The sequence below is a fragment of the Zonotrichia albicollis genome, chromosome 11 (assembly GCF_047830755.1).
Source record: "Zonotrichia albicollis isolate bZonAlb1 chromosome 11, bZonAlb1.hap1, whole genome shotgun sequence".
NCBI classification, from domain to species: domain Eukaryota; kingdom Metazoa; phylum Chordata; class Aves; order Passeriformes; family Passerellidae; genus Zonotrichia; species Zonotrichia albicollis.
In genome coordinates this window covers 17,843,832-17,865,090 of record NC_133829.1, presented here as the reverse complement: position 1 = coordinate 17,865,090, position 21,259 = coordinate 17,843,832, and the positions used below count along the sequence as shown (strand labels likewise).

At 47.9% G+C, this 21,259-nt stretch overlaps 1 protein-coding gene across 1 annotated transcript in view; it reads left to right on the top strand.

Annotated features, from left to right (window-relative positions):
• Positions 1-6,687: 6,687 nt before the first annotated feature.
• The window catches only part of ARIH1 (ariadne RBR E3 ubiquitin protein ligase 1), a 51,251-nt gene continuing 36,679 nt past the window's right edge, over positions 6,688-21,259 (top strand). Inside the window, exon 1 of the mRNA XM_074549639.1 lies at positions 6,688-7,224. Within this exon, the coding sequence (XP_074405740.1) occupies positions 6,862-7,224 (363 nt within the window). The 5' untranslated portion in view covers positions 6,688-6,861. The remainder of the gene's footprint in view (positions 7,225-21,259) is intronic.

The window sequence follows — 21,259 nt, the reverse complement described above, 5'->3', positions numbered from 1 at the left end:
GTGTACCTCCACAGCCAGGCTAATAGACCACAGGGCTGGATCAACAGCCCAGGTACCACCCAGAGAATTAAAGGCACCAAGGGAAGTCCAACATCAGTTTAGGAATACCTAGGAGCAGGCACACTCATAGCAGAGATCAGGAAGAATTGGTTGCCTGGATCTCAGATTGAATGGAGCTTATGGGGTTCATGGGTAGAGGTCCCAGGAGAGGGACCAATTGAAGGGGCAATTAAAACCTGTTGGTTCCCTCAGGCTCCTGACAATCATCCCTTGTTTTCCCTACAGAGGTGGCAGGACCCAAATTCAACACAATGGCACATGCCAGGCTGCTTCCTCACTATTCTTTCAGGATTTTGTGGCCCTTCTCTATCTCTGTCCTCATCACGCATCCTCTGTCCTGTATTCCAGCCTGTGTCAGACCTCTGGGAAAGTGGCCCCTGTCATTCCTTGTGTTCAAGTTTCCTGCTGCCAGTCTGCATAAAACCTCTGTGGTCTTGATCTGGGTTTGTTGCTTTTCTCTGTGCAAACTTCTGGAGCACCAGCTGTTACCACCATTTTCTGACTGTATTTGGTTGATTTCAGTATCTCTTGACTTGTCCTCAAGTAGTTTCACTGAATTAAAATTTCAGTGGAAGGAAAACCACCCCAAACAAGCCAGTTTCTTGCTGTCTTGCATCAGGCAATGTCAGGACTGTGCTTCCCAGCACATGAGACAGAACTGTGGGAGTGCCCTGGCTTGAGGCGAATTCTCATTTCAGCCTGGGGAGGGTGGCATGTTTGCCAGCTTATGTAAAGCATTGTGATCAGAGCTTTCAGTCCAAATATTCCAGCCTTTCTACAGATTCAGTTGCTGATGCTATTTTAGGGGACCTGATGTCTCTGGGGGATGACTCATTGAAGTTCATCTGTAGCTGGCCGGCATTAATCCAGACTAACAGTCTGATTTTCGAGTGTTTCTTTACATAAAAAAAACTGCTTAAGTGTGTGTCTAACTGTGGAGCTTGGCTGGAAGAACCTGGTTTGCACTCTGTCCTGTGGCAGGCCTGAAGCTGCTGATGCTCTTCAGTAGCCCATCAATAACCAGCTCCTGGGCTCAGAGCAGATCTGCAGGCTGATAAAACCACCTGGGAGGCCTTTTCCAAGGTATTTCAGCAAGGAACATGCAGGGAGTGAGCCCCAGGCAGGGTTGTACTGGCTTAGGTAACACTCTACAAACCCCTCTGATGCAAAAGTTGGGACTTGCTGGGGGACTGCCAAAAACTGCTGTGCCAGGACATTGCTGGATTACCTACTTGCTACCAACAATGAATTTGGTAACAATCCAAATTAATTATTCTGATATAAATCATTATAAAACCTGGCTGGTGTCACATTTGAGTCTTTCTGGTTTGTTTGACTTCAGGGCATGAAGGTGGCCTTTGGGCTATCAGTGCAGTTGCAGCACAACATTTTTAAAATATATAATTCCATTTATTATGCTGCCTAACTCCCCATAATGTTGGCTGCTTCTGCATTTAACCAGGAGGGTGCTTTGCACACTGATTCTTCCTCTGATGAGAAGCCATTCATGAACACCTTCACAGGGCATGAGTTTTCTACTTGCTTTGCTCTTTGAGCCAACACTGTCCAGGAAAATTGCTCCTGAATGAAACAACTCCCAGCTCAAGGGACCTGTTGATGGTGTGGCTGGAAGAGGGCTTTGGAAAACACAGATCATCTCCTGGAAATACCTCTAACTTGGATTTTGGCATCTCTTTCTGGGCAAAACTACTGTCTCCATTTTCTTGTTTGCCTTCACTTTAATCCTTGGTAAAATTATGATGGGATTTGGACTGCAAGCACAAGGGTTGCAGGGTTGAAATGTCCTTACTTGTGGTGGTGATCTGGAGGGAGTGTGGTCAGCATGTTCCAGGGCTTTTCAGGTGTGGACCCTCCTGTTGCACATCTTTGTACTTCAGGGATGATGTTGCTCGTCATCAAGCAGAAGAATGCTCACATTTAAACACCCAGCAGGAGCCCCCAGAGACATTTGGTGGAGCTTTAGCATGTGCACAAAGAAGATCCTAAACATGAGATGCTAAATCCACATCCAGGGGGTTTTTACCAGCTCTAACAACTCACCCACGAGGAATCTTGATGTTTTGGGGACCTGAAGCAAACTGGTGTGTGGCAGGATGCTTTTGGAGGCACAGGGATGCATTCCAGCATTTTTCAAAGCACAGGATAACTCATTTCCACATCCCTACCTTCCCAGCTAGACCACCACTTATCAATTCTGCTATTTCAACAGTTAGGAGCTTGAGAGTGGAGTTTAAATCAAAAAGCTTGAAGTGAGATGTGTTCATCAGCGTGGAGGATTTGGGGTCCTGACTCAAGCTCAGCCTGGTGGTGTTTCCCCTGTTGATGTTATCACAGAACCTCTTATCTTCTGGGTTATCTCCAGCTTGCATAGCTTTGGAGCGGTGATCTGAGGGGCTGCTCAGCCTGTGATTATGGTTGAGGTTGTTAAAGAGTGTGCAGACACCCAAAATCAAACCCTAGGCATTGAGAAATCTTCTGGATTTCCTTTCTCCCACTGTGGGAGCCCCATGTGTCTCTGGTGATGGAGAAGAAAGGCTTTTTCCAGAGATCCTGCCTGCCTCAAGGAATGAGGGAGCAGGAAAGAGGCTGGGTGGGATGGGAGGTTCACCCTGAATCTGCAGGCGGTTTGTGGTGTGGGGCACCAGCACTTTCACAGCATTTTGGCATCACGAATCAGGGCTTGTCACGAGGAGATGCTGCAAGTTCTTGTGGAGGCTGAGTACATGTGGCTGCTGTCCCTGGCTGCTCCCAGTCACGGCTGTGGGGCTGAGCTGGAATCAATCAGAGCCTGTGGATGCGCCGTGACAAACTCCCTGTGCCCAGAGGCGACGCTCCCATAAATCCTGTAAGCACGTGCTTAACTTTGGGGAGCAAGGTGATTGCAAGGCAATATTTTATTCTTGTCAGCTTCTGTGTTAACAGTTACTAGAATCACTTGGGTAATTAAGCTCTTGCAAGAATAAAGTGAAAAAGCACCAGGTGTCTATGGAGATCTAAATCATTTTTCAGAGTGGGCAGAAGAGCAGTTTTTGGCTTTCCTCAAGTAGCTGGAGTCCTAAAATCCCCAGAGACAGTGCAGATCCCCTCCAAAGGAGCTAAAGGCAGCAGCCCTGCTTTTCTCAGGTACCTTTTGCCAACCACCTACAAGGAAGTGGTGGGTGACCAGGGCTTCATACTTGGAAATTTCAAAATAAAGAAAGGCCTTTTGCAAAAGGCACGGCTAAAACTTCATTCCAAAGAGTATTTTTGAGATGTGTTATTGTAACTGTTGCTGGAGTAACCAGCTGCAAAATGCTGATGCCTGTCTTGCAGTTGGGAAAGATAAGGCTGGAACTGTAGAAGGAGAACTGGTTTCCTTTATCTGTGGGATGTCATTGGGATGATCCCATCGCTGTTTATAAATATTTGTTACTGGGATCATAAAACCATCATGGTTTGGGTAGGAAGGTAGGTCCCTACCTCTAAAGATCATTTTGTTTCACTCCCTGCCATGGACAGAGACACCTTCCACTATCCCAGGGTGCTCCAAGCCCTGTCCAGCCTGGCCTTGGACACTTCCACTGGCAGCCAAAGCTGCTCTGGGCACCCTGTGCCAGGGCCTTCACAGGGAAGAATTTTTCCCCCTTCTAACCCTGCCCTCTGGCAATGGAAGCCATTCCCTGTGTGCTGTCCCTCCCTTCCTTGTCCCCAGTCCCTCTCCAGCTCTCCTGGAGCCCCTTTAGGCACTGACAGGGGCTCTGGGGTGTCCCTGGAGCCTTCTCCTGTCCAGGTGAGCACCCCCAGCTCTCCCAGCCTGGCTCCAGAACCTCCTCTCTCTGGGCTCCATGCAAGGCTCTGGCTGAGCTCTGCAGCCTTGGCCAGGGCTGTGGGGAGGTTCTTGGAGAACCCAGAGATGGCCAGTCCCTGCTCCCAGGAACAGCTCCTTCCCAAACACTCTCCTGGGTCTGTTCCTGAGGGGAAGGTCACCTTGGCCAAGGATTTTTGTGTCCAAAGCTGCCAAAATCCAATAAAGCCAAACCCCATTGTTTGGTCAGTGTCTTTCTTGGGATCCCATGGGCAGATGAGCAGCCCCAAAAAGGCTTTTGCCTTGTCATTGTCGGCCAGGAGCTGGGCATGCCACCAGCTGGGCAGGACTAGCTCAGAGTCCCAGGGGGTGACACACAGTCCCCCTTGGGGATGAAGCATGGGGTGAGGACCTGGAGCAACCACCTGAGCCCACACATGACGTGGGACCAGGCTGGCAGATGTCCAGATGGTGCATCTGGAGCTGAACCAAGTCAGGGCTACTTACATTTATGTAGGGCAGGATGATTATAGCTCTGGCCTTTGCAATTCCACCTAAGTTGGGTAATTAGAGAACTGGCTCTATTGACTGGGTAGCATGGCATGAGGCAATGTGCATGCCCAGTCCACACCCCCTCTGTGCTCTTGAACTGAGCAGAGCAGAGCTCAGGGAGCTGCCTGTGTGTCTGAGGATGCAGCTGGGTACCCAGCGAGGGTTCTAGAGACATCTACCAGGCCATAGGACACTTAATCTGCCTGGATCCCCGAGGGCACCTGCATGTGTAAACCCCTGTCACTGCAGCCATCATTATGCTGTGTTCCAGCAGGAAATAAACACCCTTTGGGATGTGGCTTCTAATTTTCTTCCTGTTTCACAAGGGATTTGTATGTGACAGAAGCAGGAAGCAGGATCCTGCTGCAGCAGATGACTCCTGTCCCAAAGAGCTGATGAAATTTGTCACACCTACACCACATACTGCCCTGATGAATCTCATCTTCATCCGGGCAGAGTGGGTGAATAACGTCACCACATCCGCATGGCCCCACTTCACCCCGGCAAGAAATGATTCCCCAGGGCATGAGGAAGTGGAAGGTGAGCACCAGCGGGAGAAGGTAACCCTGGAGCCCTCCTGGGGCCGTGCCAGGCTCTCACATCCTTGCTGAACAGTAGTGGAGAGGGGGGAGCAGCTGGTTCTCCTCTGGGCCAGACTGCAGCCTTGTTTCCAAGCCAACCGGAGTTCTGTGAGCTCCCGAACGGCTGCAGACAATGAGCCCAGCAGCCTCCTCCATGTCAGGCTGAGCACAGCTGATGCTGGAGGCAGGGAAGGCTGAGACAAAGGGTGCTCAGCCGCTGCAGCACCTCAGTGTTCATCCTGCCCTTTGTAGCGGCTCAGTGTTCAGGTGAGATGCTCTGGCAGGGATGAGACCACCTGGGAACAGCATTGCTGAACTGCCCAGGGCACTCGTCAACTCCAGGAGGTAAAAAAGTCTATCCCTGGTCTGGGGGTGAAACCACTCGTGTGTTCTCCTCTCTGCAAAACGCCAAATTAACAAAGGATAAAGGGAATCAAGCCTGGCACCAGTGAAAACCCAGTAGTACCATCTTCACAGACTAGAAGGCAACAGTGGAGCTTGGAGATGCCACCTGGCACAGTAAGGTTCCCCCAGGGGCAGTGGGCTCATGCTTATCCCATGGAATGATTAGGAACTTCTGCTTGGAGGGTCTCAGTGCAATTTTATTCTGATTTTGAGGCAGTGCGACCTATTTTCCTATACCTTTCCCTGACATTCCCCTCACATTTGCATCACATTGTCCTCACAAGTCACTTGCGAGAGACCATTCAATTTAATGGTGGCACTGGGAGTTTTCTCCACACTTGGCCCATAGAACACTTCATGAGGGCTCCAAGCCCCAGCTTCACCTCATGTCCCATCACTGGGTGGGCAGAAGGAGAAGTTGGTGACCCCCCAAACCTTCTGCTCCCCCACCCCCACAGCTTTATCAGGAACTGTAGGGATAGGACAGAGTAATGGGTACAAACAGAAAAAGGGAAAATTTAAGTTACATATTGGGGAGAAATTCCTCCCTGTGAGGGTGGGGAGGCCCTGGCACAGGGTGCCCAGAGCAGCTGTGGCTGCCCCTGCATCCCTGGAAGTGTCCAAGGCTGGGTTGGATGGGGCTTCTAGCACCCTGGACTAGTGGAAAGTGTCTCTGCCCATGGCAGGGGGTGGAATGAGATGAGCTTTAAGGTCCTTTCCAACCACTTAATATTGTGTAGCAGCAGGAGCAGCTGAGGGAGCTTGGGGGGCTCAGTTTGGAGAAAAGGGGGCTCAGGAGGGACCTTGTGGCTCTGCACAAATCCCTGACAGGAGGGGACAGCTGGGGAGGTCGGGTTCTGCTTCCTGGGGACAGGAAGCGGGACAAGAGGAGATGTCCTCAAGCTGTACCAGGAGAGCCTCAGGTTGGACATCAAGAGAAATTTCTCCATGGAAAGGGTTGTCAGGCATTGGATGGGGGGACATAGTGGAGTCCCCATCCGTGGAGGTGGCCAGGGAAGGACTGGACGTGGCACTCAGTGCCGTGGCCTGGTTGACAGCATGGTGTTGGGTCTCAGGTTGGAGTGGATGCTTTCGGAAGTCTTTTCCACCCCGGTGGGTGCGGTGATTCCCCGCTGGTTCCCTGCCGCACCCACCCTGGCGCCGCGCCACACTCAACATGGCGGCGCGGGCATGAGGCGGGCGGGGGCCGGCTGGGGGCGTGTCGCGCACCCAAGATGGCGGCGGCGGCGGGCGGGGTGAGATGGCGGCGGGCGCGCAGGCGCGGGCGGGCGGCGGTGACGCGCGGGGCGCGCGGTGACGGAGCGCGGCGGCCGCGGCCCTTTGTTGGCGGCGGTTGAGGCGCGGCGGGGCCGGGCCGGGCCGGGGCCAACGGCGGCGGCGGCGGGGCCGGGCGCGGGGAGGCCGCGGGAGCCGCCGCCGCTCCCTCAGCGCCTCGCCATGGACTCGGACGAGGGGTACAACTACGAGTTCGACGAGGACGAGGAGTGCAGCGAGGACAGCGGCGCGGAGGAGGACGAGGAGGACGAGGAGGAAGACGAGCCCGACGATAATCTGGACCTGGGCGAAGTAGAGCTGGTGGAGCCCGGGCTGCGCGTCGGCGGGGAGCGCGACGGGCTGTTGGGCAGCGACACGGGCGGGCTGGGCCCCGGCGGCGGCGGCGGCGGTGGCGGCCTGGGCGGCGGACCGGGCCCCGGCGGCGGCCCCGAGCAGGAGGAGGATTATCGCTACGAGGTGCTGACGGCCGAGCAGATCCTGCAGCACATGGTGGAGTGCATCCGCGAGGTCAACGAGGTCATCCAGGTGCGGCTCCCCGGCGCCGGGACTGGGGGGGACGCACCGGGGAAGGGGCGTGGGGGGTGGCGGGACGGGCCAGCGGCCTCCTGCGGGCACCGGGCCCGGCGCGTCGCGGGCCGGGGCCTCACACACACTTATGGGTAACCCCGGGGCTGGAGGGGCTCCTGAGTACCCCCCGGGGCTGGAGGGGGCTCAACTCGGTATCTCCGACGCTGGAGGGGCGGGGGCAGCGACTCCTCTCGGTGCACCCTGGGGTGGAGAGGGCTCCTCGTCCCCCCGTTCTCCCGGGAGGCCCCTCGGGCCCGGCCAGGATCTCGCTTCCTGCTGTGGAAGCGTCGGGAACGAGGCCTTTGGCACTGAAAGGGCTCCTGTTTCTTTGTGTGGTTGCGAGCTGGGGGCCGTAAGCTGTGTTTTTTTCTTGATTCCCCTCCGTCCTCACGGTGTTAGGCGGGGTGTAGCTCCTGCAGCTCCTTCGCTAACCCGCGGAGTCCAAGGCCAGCCCTGGAATTCCAGGAGAGGCACCGCTCTGGTTTTGTTGCCGTCTCCCTTCCCTTCCCCCCGCCACACACAGAGGTTGAACCTTGTGTTTATTTCCAGCACAGACCAGGAGGGGTACGAGCAATCCCTTCACAACCGTAACTTTTTTTACCCTCAGTTTTTAAGCGTATCTCTTTAAAACTGAAATAGAGTTTGAAAGAACATCTACCTTCTTTGACTCAAAGTATCTACGTCTTATCTCTTGCCTCCTAAATTTTTGGGGAAAAAAATCAAGGCATTGAAGCGGTTTAGCATCCTTTTCTAAAATGTTCGTGGCAGGGTTTGGCTCCAGCTCACCATCAAGTTCCCGATGCAGTTCACTTTTCTTCAGGTGATGGGATTTCTTTAGTTCCCGTTTATTTTACTGTTACTTAGAGTCACTAGGAAGTTGTTATTATTTGTCCAGTATGCCAACGGGAATAGCATGAGAAATCTGTGGATATTAAATATTGAGGGGTCCAGTGCCCAGAAAGCAGGTTTTTGGCTGGTTGTGTGTGTTGGTAAATCTCTTTAAACACGAGATGCCTCAGTGAATGTTTTTTCTCCAGTTGTCCTGTGCTCTGCAGTGGCTGTAACAGCAACTTTAAAATGTTCCTTTATGTGCTGTAAATCCCCTGTAGTTTATATGGAGCTTGATGCAAACAGCTGTAAAAATATTTGCGTGCTAAATTAGCAAATGGCATTCCTTGAGTCAAATTAAAGTTTATAACTTTAATGATAGCATTGCCCATGTAAAGCTGAATAAAGGAGTCTGCCCGGATTAGCTGATTACCCTGCAGTTAAAGAAGATCTCATGGTTAAACAGGGATGTTTCTTTGCTCCCAGTTATTGATCCTGATGTAGGCAGGGAAACAGTTGGCAAGCAGACATGCAAACAGTTGGGACCTTCAGCTTTTTACTCTTTCAAAGAGCCATTAAAATAGTGAGTCTGTGTTTAATGATTAAGATTGCAAAGGCCATGTCCCATTCTGTTTGTATTGAACAGACTGACATATTCCTTGTCTTTGCATAAGACAAGTGGTGGAAAAGTTGCTGCCAGTGAGGAGCTGTGAGTGCTCCTGCATTTTCCAGACCTGGCTGGTGGACTCACCTGCATGTTCTTTGTGAACTAATTTGTTAGAGAAGGTCCTGATTGCTGGTCTGAGTGGATTTGCCCTCCTCTTACACCGCCCTGAAGCTGCTTGACTTGTGTGCTCGACCTGTGAGTGGCAGAAATAGTGGAGAGGAATGGGTTGGGGTGACAAGCCCCTTGTGCTGCCCCATCCCCGGCCTGACCGTGTGCTGGGCTCTGCAGAACCACCCCCGACCTTCCCTGGCTGCTCTCCTGCTCCAGTTCCTGCCTGGGTTTGCAGTGGTTCCTCCTGCTTTAGCAGAGCAGGGTGCCCCAAGTCTGTCTGTTGAGAATATCCTGGGTAAACTCGGGGCCCAAAACCAGCTTAGGGCCTGGAATGCCTCAGGAGAGGGTAGGAAAGCTCTCAGGGTGGCTGTTAAATGCCATTTCCTGCCATCACATTTCTGGGCTCTTCTGAGGTAACTGGCCCGACTTTGGCCGATGCTTCAGGATTTGCTCATCCTCACTCCTGTGGCTGCTGCTGAAATCTTCCAGGGCTCTGTTCTGTTTATTTCCTTGTGTTTGGCACCCAACCAGGATTGCTGCTGCTGCTTTTCTGGTTCAGTAAACCTTTTCTGGAGTCACATTGGCTCGGGATCCTGCTGCGGATCCTCGGTTGCTGAGCTGCGATTCACTTGTTCCAGTCAAGTACTGGTGGCTTTGGTCCGTGTGTGTCTGCCCTGGGTTCTTGGGAGCAAATAGTGATGGTTGTGGTTACATTTTTGAGTGCTTTGAACTTATTTGTTCAAGGGAGATGTAACGTGCAGCCTGAAAACTTCACCTGTGGGTCTTGTGCTCTCTGATGAGTGATTTTTTTTGATGATCCCAGTGTAAGGTATAAGTGGGGTTTTGTTTTGCAGCTGTAGTGAAAGGAAAATGGAACAGGGAGCCACAGAGTATTTGCAAGGAGGTATCTGAGCCATGGCAGGTAGTAACTCTGTATTAAAACACTCCATTTGAGCAGTTATTAGCTGACAGGGCTATAGTTGAATGGTCTAAATTAAATTTTTTCTCCCATCCATTTGGTCATTTCCAAATAAAAGCTGTGTGAGAAAAACCGTGAACTTTTCAGGGCAGGGATTTGGTCTGATGGAGACTTTGCAGAAGTGGGAGCTAATTTGTGGCTAAGTTACTCCTCACAGAGCCTGTCATTCACCCCTTAGTGTGGAATGGACTTTAGGAGACATCTGCTCAGTGCCAAACTCTTATCACTTGGCCTCCCTAAGGCCACTGAACCTGCAGTGAACCAGGCAGGTCTCAGAAAGTCTCAGATATTCAGAATATTTTACACTTCTCTTTCTTGTCTGAGCATAAGCAGGATTTCAGGTGTTTCATGGTGGTTTTGTACATTATTTGGCACTTATGCTCATAATCTGATTTGTCTCCATGTGTCGCACAACAAGAATTCCCCTTGCTCTCCAAATGCAAAAATAGGGGTATGAATAACCCCTTAACCTTGTGCTGTGGGTTGGCTGAGACTTGAGTATCCCTCCCATCCTCTCCCTGTGATTAGGTGGAGCAGAGAGCCATTTGCCATGGTATTTGGAATTTTAGTTGTCTAAGTAAACAGGCGGGTTTCTGGTGGCTTTCCAGCTGCTGGCAGAATTAGTTAGCAAGGGACTGTAAAAACCTAGACAGAGAGGTGCTGTGGAACAAAAGGCTTCTCCTCCCAAAGGTATTTTCCCACAGTTAAATGTCTTCTCCATATTCTTCCTCTCTGAACTTTTATCCAAATCATCCACTGCCACTTCTTTTTGTATTTTTTTTAATATCAGATTGCTATTTCCATTTTTGCTCTAGATTTTTTCTGAAAATAAACTTGAAAAATGTTTAGAATGGCATATTTATTTCTGCTCTGAGTAGAGCACATGATGTTTCTCTGTAGCCTGGCTTGGCCCAGTATTCTCCTTGCTGTGTTGTAACCTTGTGCAATTCCAGTATTACCAGGTGAGATTAATTTCCCCTTTTTGCCTGTTTTTTTCTGGAGCATTCCAATGACATTGTTGTGATGTCACTGACCATATCCATTCTTCCTGAACTTTGTAATGTGGAGGTATTGAAAACACTGGGATGAAGCTGTGAGGTGGCAGAAAGAGGAGTTGAGCCTTTTGTTTTCTTTCCCCACCCCACAGCAGGGATCAGGATCCTGGATGTGGCTGGGTGTTGTGCCTGGCCTGCATCACTGTGAGCATGTTGAGCTTCAGACCTGAGCTTTCTCTGGAAGGATATACCCTTCTTGGATCCAGCAAAACTTAGTCTAGCTCAAAAACACCTTTTCTTTTGATTAAAGGCTTTAAATTAGATATTTTTTAGAGCAGACCAGGTCAGATGTAACATCAGAGTATTTGTATCAAGTACAGGTTTCTCATTTACACAGTGGAGCTGGATGACTTCTTTGGAAGCAAGGTGAGCTCCTTGCTGGTGGAAGCTTTGCCATTAAAATATTCCCAAACCCCAGACCACTCAGGAGTTAAAACCCCTCTTTGTTGAGGAATGGCTTTTCCCAGAGCCCCCTGGAGTTCCCAGCCCTGGTTAAATGGAGCTCTGTGATGACAAGTGCACACCCATTGTTACAGGAGGGGTCTTGTTCAACAGTGGCTTCACTTGCTTGGACAAACCATCCTGATTTTCAGGCAGAACTTAGGAAATCTTCCCAATGCTGGTGTAATTCAGCCAACTGTGGGCAGCACATTGCAAAGGTATTGCCCAAAACAGGGATGACTTGCCAGTGAGCAACAGGAATTGCTGCTTGTAGTACAGGGTCGTGCTCAAAGCTGTATTTAATGGTACAGATGACATCTTGGGAATTGGGAGTGCTTGGAGCTGCCTGACAAGCATGAGGTGGGAGTCTGGGGGTGGAAGCACTGGAGGCTGGAGCTGCTTCCATCCGGGTCCTCCTCTCACAGCCCGAGGTGCATTAGCAAAGCTCCTGGTGTGGTTACTTATTTGATAATGAAATTCATGTCAGGGGCCTGAATGTTATGATGCTGGGAGGAAATGCTTTGTGAAACCTCATGTTTCTGTCACGTGGTGTTTATAAGGTGTTTCATTATGGTAGGAATGCATTTAATATTTCCAAGGAATGGAATAAACTTGATTGTGACAAAGCATTCCTGGAATCTTGTATAAGCAATCACTCCAGAGCTTTTGGAAATGACATGGTGTCTGTTCCTGACTGCCAAGACATGTAATTCTGAGTATAACAGAATTTCTTTTTAATATTTCTTTAAATTTCAGCATTACCAGGTAGAAAAGTCCTGTTAAATCTCCAGAGGAATTTCAACTTAGTACTTAAATATGACCCATTTGTTTTGTGCTTTATGTTTCTGTTAGGCCAAATGCAAATCTTGTGGTTGGCCATGTGTGAAAACATTTGATGCTGGTTGCTTTTGTCTCAGTGTAGTTTTCCCAAAATCACAGCAATGAGCCTTTTCCTTCGAGGCTTTGGGGTGCAGATGGGAATCAGTGTGTTCTGGGATGTTTCAAAGTGAAACTGAAAACACTAATTTTTTTGAGCTACTTTTAAATGTTTATTTCCAGAAAGCTAAAACTAAATAGTAAATACAGTTGTTGCTATTCCCTGTGGGTTTAATTTCAGTGAGCAGGACCATCCCTGCTGTGCAAAATAGAAGGATTTTTCTGCTATAAAGTGGAAGCTGTGAGACTGCACTTGATGCAAAATGAGATATTTCTGGGTGTTAAAGCATCATTAAAAACAAACCATGGATTCCCCTCTTATACTTGTCCCAAGCTCTGACCCCTTAGCTCTGACCTTGCACGAGTTCAAGTTTCTAACAGCAAATAAACCCCAAAGCTCCAGTGCCCTTTGGAGATGTAGGGCAGTCCTGTGTCTTTGGCACCTGTTGAATGGTTTTCAGTTTTCTATTTCTAAGCTAATTTCTCTTCCCCTTTACTCCATTAATGAAACAAATGAGAATGTGGTTCTGCTGTTGGTGTCAGGTGTGATGGTTGAAGGAAGTGATGGTTGATCTCCACATTGTGCTTGTTTTAACAGCAAGTCAGTGTTTTCATCCAGAATTTCTTTGTAGGAGCCTTTTTTATTTTCCTGGAGAAGATGGCAACTCATTCCTCTGCTTAGGAAATCTGTTTAACTGGGAAAAGAACCTGAAATTTGTCTGTAACTGAGAAAGCTGAAAGTTCTTTCCACATATCTCAGTCCCAAACTCCAGGGTCCTCCAGATTTCTGGTACTTGTGTAATTTTCAGGCTCTGAGCATTGTAAGTGATGTTTTCTGTTTGTGGCTGGCTGTGCTGGATCCCTGAGAGCCACAAAGGATGTTTGGAGGCTGTTGGGTGCACACAAATGCTTAATGCTGCTGATTTCATCAAGTCATTTAGGAGCTGCAGCAACTGCAAGGAAATTGCAGCCTGGTTTCTTGTAAAACACCTTGGGAGGGTTTGTAGGTGCTCAGTAATGCCACATGGTGCATTTGAGCCCAGCCCAGAATGCAGATGCCTCAGGTTTGGGAGAGGGCTGCTGGCTTTTCCTGGGGGATGTTGGTGCAGGAGGCATTCAGCTGGGGAAGAATCAGTAGTTTGATAATGGAAATGCTGATAATATTAAATATCTTCACCATCCCAAGTGTTTGGTGTTGGGAGTGTTGGAAACCCTGAGCTTGGCCTGAATGGAATTCCTTGCCTTGCTCTTAGCTTGTGATCTTGAGCTGTGATGGAAGCACTGTTTAAATAAATGCTTTGAAAACTGCCATCCAGGGCTTCCCTCAGTAGTTGTTTCAGGTGTAACTGAGTTTATACTTCACAGATGTGTTTGTTTCCCAAATTTGGAATGCCCATGGAAGTGCAGAGGCTCTTGCAGGAGTGACCCCTTGTTTTGGGGGTGTAGCAATGCCAGGTCACTATCTCTGGTGCTCAGAGCAGCTCACTGTGGTGAGGGTTTGAACCACACAATACTCAAACAGAACCATTGGCATTGAGACTTTTCCTTGCTTTTAAGGACTGAGAACTTCTTCCAGATGTTGGGAATCATTTCAGATCCAAAACCTGACATAAATAGCTTCTGACAGCAGCAAAGACACTTGGAAGAAGTGAGTTAAGCCCTTGTGAAAGCCTCTTGGGTGGTTGTGGTGCATTTTGGCATTGCCAGCAGTCTTGCCTTGAGTTTGGGGCAACTTTTGGGAGCTGGTGGAGCACAGAGCTGATTGGCATTGCCACTGCCTAGTAAAAAGGGAGAAATAAAGATTTGGCTGTGGAGGGATGTGTTCTGGAGAAGCATGGGGAGGAGAGCACAGCTGCTCCATGGCTGAGGTGTGGTGCCTGCCCTTGCTGCCAGGCCTGTGGTTCTGTGTGGATGTGTTTGGGAGAGGAGCCAAATGCAGCTGCTGGTCACAGGGCAGTAGCTGAGAGCCCTGACAGCAGGTGGCTTTTTGCTGTAATCTGGTAATAATTGAGTGTACAACCTACCTAAAGCTGGGCTTCTTGGTCTTCTCCTGGTGGTTTCCACTGGTGCCCACTTACTGGCACATGATGGTACTTTCTAAAACATTCTTGGTTTTGTATCTTCCTTGGTTAAAAACTGATATGTTAGAGCACCATGTGGCACCTCAAGCAGTGCAAGGATGATGTCTTGGCCATCTGCTTCACAATTAGGTCTTGTGGGACAGTACAGTGTCTCAAGCATGGAGGTGTGAGGGGAGGGACTCTCCATGCACTGTGACACCACAAATAGGCCTTGTCACGTGCATTTTAATTCACAACAGATAAAGCTTTCATTGCTTTGTGATTTGAGGAATTTGAGAGCTGAAGGAAGATCATCCCAATGTTTGAAATTAAAAGCTTGGATATTTGCTTATTGCCTTCAGAAAAATTGTGATTGTTGCAGTGATTTCACCAGATGAGGGATGCAGACTCTCAACTCTGTTTCCCAGCAGATAATCAGGATAGAGTAGGAGTTCCTGCTCAAAAGAGTTCTACTTGGGCACAGTTAAAGTTCTCTCAAAGTGGAGAAGACACAGTAAAAACTTAGTAGAACCAGAAGAATCTGTATAATTGGACCTAAAAGTAGTCAAATGCCAAAATAACTGACTTCTTTGAGTGTTAGTTCAAAGGTTTTCTTTATAAACTAATATTTGCAATTCTTACCCAAGCTTTGTTCAAGGCACCAGAAGTGATGGTCTTTGAATTGTTCAACTCTGTCAGCCAAAGAAATGGATGTGCATCCAGACCTCCATGTTTCTGTGGTCTGTTTTGTGTGCACATCTAGTTAGAAGTGCATATTTAACTTTGGAAAGAGCTCTGGAGAGTTTTTCAAAATTTTGATGCCCTCTGCAGCTGGTAACTGTGGGCTTGGTGTGTTCTTGTGCAACAAAACACAAATGCAATCAGCATTCCTTTGTCTGGCAGACAGAAATGTGGAGAGGGATTAGGGGAAACCAGGAGGACTCACATGAATAAACAGTCTCCCTTGCAATGAGCTTTCCTGTGTGGGAAGAAACCTTAAGGCTGAGTTAACTCCTAGTTATCTTTATCCTGCTAATCTAGCATTTGAGAAATAGGGAGTAAAAAGAATGGTGTGAAAAGAAGAGTGTGGGAGAGCCTTGTTTTGAGGTTGGATTCCAGAGCAGGAGCTTGGAAGTGACAGAGCTTTGTTAGACAATGTGTATTAAAACTGCAGCTTTTTAATAAAAAGGGAGGAAGAGCAGCATTCCAGCTCTTAGTTAGCTGTGTAATTTTTCCTCTGGGAGCAACAATGTAAACTGGAAGGTCCTCAGAGTAAAATCTCACCTAGTGTGCATAGATGAAAATAACTATAATATAAAATAACAATTCAATAAAAAAAATTAACAATTTCTCTACAATGTGAAGATCTGATGAAATAATGTGTCTGATGTCTTTGTTTTGATAGTTTGTAATACTTCTGCAGTGACTGAAAGGCCATCTGAGCAAATTAAGGTGATTTTAGATATGCATTAGGTTGTTCTGTAATAACCAGTCTCTTTATTTTACTTGATAATATGACATGCTTGAAATCTCCTTATTTGTATTGTTAATAGAGCTGAAATTGATGCTTCAAAATGTGCACAAAACTGTGTCTGGCTGGGATGGTAACTTCTAGAAGGGGAACAGTGCAAGACTTGGAGTTGTCTGTAGGGATGGTGGATGCTGAAGCTCTGCAGGAGAGTTTGGGCTCTGTGTCACTCTCGTGTGCCTGCTGTAATTCCCTGCTGTCCTTTGCCAGGGGGTTTGTGCAGGCAGCACTGGGCTTTGGAGGAGGCTGGGTGCCAGCCTGTTCAGTGCACTCAATTATTCACCAGTCATTAGTGTAATTATTCCTCTTGCTGCCCTGCACAGCAGTTCCAAGGCAGGGCTGATTAGGTGGGGTTTTCCTCTTGCAGAAGCCCAATGTCTTGATGACAGTAATATTTTAATGGGAGAGGAACAGGGGATATCCTTGTCAGCTGGTGTGGAGTCCATCAAATACAAAATTGCATGTCCAGGTTTGTTCCCATTCCCTTCCAAAAGAAAATAGGGAATCTGCACCTCCTTGCTGGTTTGACTCCACAGCTCTAGAAACACTTCTGATAAAATGTGTGCAAGTCTGTGTACAGGCAAGTTTTTAAAGCCCTTAAACAAGAAAATGGTGAAAACACTGGAGGTTTCCCATTCTCCCCCACTGCTGTATGACTTGTGTTCTGCTATTTCTGTATCAGATCCCACCAGACTATTTTCTCTGAACTCCAGGGAGCTCAGGTAGCTGGTTAAAAATACCTGCAGCAATTAGAGACTGCAGTTAGACTTCGAGGTATATCTTGTTGGGAACAAGAGTGAACAAGTGATTACCAAACTCCTCGTGCCTCCAGACTATCTTTTCTTCAAAGGTGGCTTCTGCAGAACCCTTGGAGGAAAACATTTTAGGGGTACAAAGAGGCAAAATTACTTCTTGTAGCGGAAATCCCGGCTTAAAAAGTAACGTGTTGCCAGGGCTGTGTTTTGTTGGCTGTAAAACTAAGTAAGAATAAATGAGCAGAGTGTGGTAAATAAACTGCAAAGTCATCATTAAAAAATGATCCCAGCTAGAAGAGGCTTGTTGGGAAAAGGATGCTGGCAGGTTCTCCAAGTGCAGATGCAGGTTGTGCCAGCAGAACAAAGTGCTTTTGCAGGTAAAGCTGCTTTTTGCAGGGAAGTGGTACAAGCCACAACCACATCTGCGCTGGGGCTGCTGCCAGCGTCAAGATGCTGCCAGAGATTACATCCCCAAGCCACTGCTGCATTGGCAGTAGTTTCCTGGGCCTAAAGAGTTTCTTAAGATGGCTAAATTTTCTTTTTTTCTTGATTGAGAGTTGTTGACTAAGGCATAGGCATCACCAGAATGGATTTCCTGCCTGTTTGTCAGGGTGACATTGAGTGTTTAAAACATATTTTGCCTGTGATGGGCAGATGAAATCACCCTGAGGAATGTGTATTTTTCTTTCCTGAAACACTGTGGAGCGTGGTGATGCTTCTGTGGAATGGGAAAACTTCCTCTTTGCCCCAGTGAAGAGGGGATGGGCCATAAAAATGGGTGTTCCTTTGAAGAAGGGACAAAATCAGAAGCAATGAAGGACAGGGAACTGAAGAAAAGTACCAAGTGCTCACCTTCCTAGGGCCTGGAGGGGAAAGAGAAGCTAGAAAAATATTAAGGATTTTTTTTTGTTCTCCAGAAATATTCATGTAAATCATCCCTGGCTAAAAATTCTTGTGCCAAGCCTATTTTTCTCAGTAGTCACGCTGTTGATGAAAGGGTTAACACTTGCATGCCACCAGTGACTATGTATCCAAATATTTTTGAGGTAACCTGGCCATTGCCATGAGAGAAGTTATTCATTGGGATGGCTTTTGTTTACTTCCATTGGTAGATCTTTAACTTGCAGGAGTTTGTGGGTGCCACCTCATTGTGCTGGTGGAAGAAGTTATCATCCCTTACCATTTTCTTTTTCCTGTCTGTATATTTGTTGGAAAATGTTAATTATAATGTTCTGAACTGGAAGTCAGGACTCAGGACAGGCTGCACAGGCATGTCACTGTGAGATTTTTGCAAGGTGAGTTATTTCCCCCAAATAGATGTGAGTTTGAGGACTCTGATTTCTGGGGATTTCTCGGTTATCCTGTGATTTTTAGGAGTCACCAGTGGCTGTCTTGAGGTGATACAGAGTTTGGCTGGATTATATCTTCTATATTAAACAACTCATGTGTCTTTGTGCCCAAGCACCCTGTGCTAGGTGTTCTCCAGCAGTGCCCAGTAACAAAAGCAGGTCAGATCACCTAAACCTGAGACATAACCAGCAGTGTTTGAGAGACATTGATGCTGAACATCATTGGAGGCTGATCCTCTGCTTGCACGCTGTCTGAGGAGGAGACACCCTGGAAGGACAATTGGAGAGCCCTTTGCTGAGAACTTACAAAAGTTAACTGAGAAAATCAGTTGTTTTCATGGCACATGTTTGAGCCTACAGACAGATCTGCCATGGAAATAGGTTGTGGAAAAAAAACCACAAGTTATTGGGAATTTACCCTTCCCAGTACATATGTGATGTATTAGAATTTTTTACAATTTCTAATACATATGTATGTATTATAGAAATACCTTCATCCTCCTAGAGTTTGTCTGATTTCTTCTAAACATTTCAAGTATACCATGGTATCATTATTTCTTGAATTTGCTTCTGATACTTCCTCCACTCATCTGCTCATAGCAGCCTCCTCACACTGCCCTGGTCTGGGTGATGCCTCTGAATGTGCTTAAAGCAGCAAAAGCAAAGTTGTGTTGTGCTAAAGGTGTGCAGAATCCATGAAATGCTGGGTGCTGTTAATTGGGAAATCATTCCCTGGCCAGAGCTGGGTAGGAGAAGGTGATGGCATCATTTCCATATAATTCTTGCTGGAGGAAGGAGCCAGCAGTTTTCCTCGCTGCTGTGGAGGAGCAGTGCCACTCTTGTACAATTTACAAATGCCAGGCTGTGCCTTCAGCCCTTTGGGTGCCTCTGGCTCTGGGCCAGCCCTGGCTGTGCACATGGTGGTGAAAGAGCAGAATCAATGTACCAGTACATATTGGAGGGAGGGAAAAGAGCAGGGAGAGCTTTTCTGAGGCTCCAGAAGACTTGTACAAAATGATGCAAAGGAAGAAAGCGGATGTGCAGTTCATCTTTCAGCTTTATTCCTTTACCATCCATTCTGCCTGCAAACAGGGCAGTTTCTGGAGCTCACATCAGCAGACCTGTGCCTTCCCAGAAATGCACAGTTCATTCAGGAGTTGAGTCACTGAAGACAGCACATGAAAAATGTGCTTTGGGTTGTTTCCTTTTATCAGCTTGATGGGTAGCTGGCCTGACATATGCCACTTTCAGTCTTTCCAACACTGATTAATAAAGGACCTTTATAAAAAAGTGTATTTCTGTCAGGCTCACGTGGCTGCATTGAGGACACTTGGTAGTAGATACTGGCAGTATTCCCACAGTTTACTGTCAGGATGTGCTGTTTGGTAAGCCAGGTGAATACAGCCCTCAGACATTGGGGTGAAGAGGGTGAGGGCCTGCTCTTCATAGCTGGTTAGAAAATGGAGAAAAAATGGGACCTTTGACTGTACCTGGCATCAAAGTGTACCCCAATATGCTTTACAGTCTTTGGGACACGAAGATTTGGGGGTCTGTTGATATGGGAACACCCACCTTTAATGTGCCTGACACATGGCTTTTGGCAGCCTGAGACAAACAGATTTCTTGGAAGCAAGTCCCTGTTGTCCAGGTTGTTCCAGCTCAGCTGTCTGGTGACACAGTGATCCTGTCTGTGTTAAAATAAACCTGCCACCCCCTTTGCCCAGCCAGTTCCCGTGTCTGGTCCCTCTGCTTCCATCACTGACTCCAGTGGCGAGTCCAGGAGCCAGTGCTTGTGTGAGCTTGTGTTACTGCTGAATAAATATTTTCTGAACTGGTCTGGTCTTGCCCAGTTACTGCCCTATTTCAGATTAAAATCGTAATCCAAGTTGCTGTCGCTTCATCTCCCAGGCAGAAATAGAGCTGGTGCATAGCTAAACTGTTCTGGGTGTCCAGAGTCTTCCTTGGCCTCTCTGGAATCTTGTGCAGGGGGAGAGATTTCTGATCAGTGCTCTTAGGCCAAGCCATGGTGTTTTGGTACTTACTGTCAGTCACTGCCTTCATTCAGTAGAGTTCTTTCTCTGTGGCAAAATGTGCTTTTGCTTTCCTCTTGAAGCAACACAGTGTGTTCTATTCAAGCCAGGAATTAGTGAGTTGTTATATTGGTCTGAGAGAAGAACTGAAACTGTCCCTGTGTGTAGCCTAGAGACTGTATAGAACTGAAAGTATCTAATGATGTCCTTTCTGCCTTAGGGATGCTTGTGATCTGGAGAAAACCCAAGTTTTTGTGTCTGATAGTGCTGGAAACATTTGTGACCCATATATGACATGAGTGCAGTAACTATGTGGTGGGTCCAAACTAAATGTGGTGGGGTGAGAATTTTAATAAGATTGGGGTTATGTTGAATAGAGGAGGAAAAATGGAACCTGGAGGTCTGGAAGAGCAGTGGTGTCAAGAGGGAAGCAGGCTCAGCTATGTTTTGTGGACACTGGTTAGAATTTCAATAGGATTGGAGTCATGTTGGATAGAAAAGGAAAAATGGACCCTGGAGGTCTGGAAGAGCAGTGGTGTCAGGAGGGAAGCAGGCTCAGATGTTTTGTGGTCCCTGGTTGTGGGAGTGGTGTTTTATTGACCAGCTGGGAAGGTGACCATGCATCATTCATCATTTGTGATGGGGACACAGAGCTCTGCTATTGATTCCTGAGTATCCATTTCTGTTCCATGGGGTCTCATCCTGTCAGAGCAGCTCTGTGGCACTGGATGCTGACTAAAGGTTTGACTTGAGGGGGAAGTTGGTGATTACCAGGGACTTGGAGTTTACCTGGATGAACATAAAAGCTCTTTACATCCATGGTAGCCAAAACTTGCAGGGTTTTTGCTCTCCCCTGGTGCCCAGCCTGGCTGCAGCACTGGGGGCTGTTTGCTTCCTCCTCAGCGGATGGGGAGATATTACAGGGCTGCTGAAATAGTAAACTGGGAGAATTATATGGAAATGATGCCATCACCTTCTCCTACTCTTTTAAGGCAAGTCTTTGCAAATCCTTGAGTGGGAGGCTGAGGATTGAATAAAGCCGCTGTGCAGCGTACGCTGGCACCCATGTGCTCCCACCCGGCACAGACTGCAGAAACCAGAGCTGGGGCTTGTGTTGTCTGCCCAGCTCTGCTGAGCTTTTGTTCATATGTTGGGATTTCTAGTGCTGGGAGACACCAGTAAGAAAGCAATCCTTTGCGTGTTACCGCTGTTGTGGGCAGAAGAACATCAGCTCAGGATCTGTGGGTCCTTCCT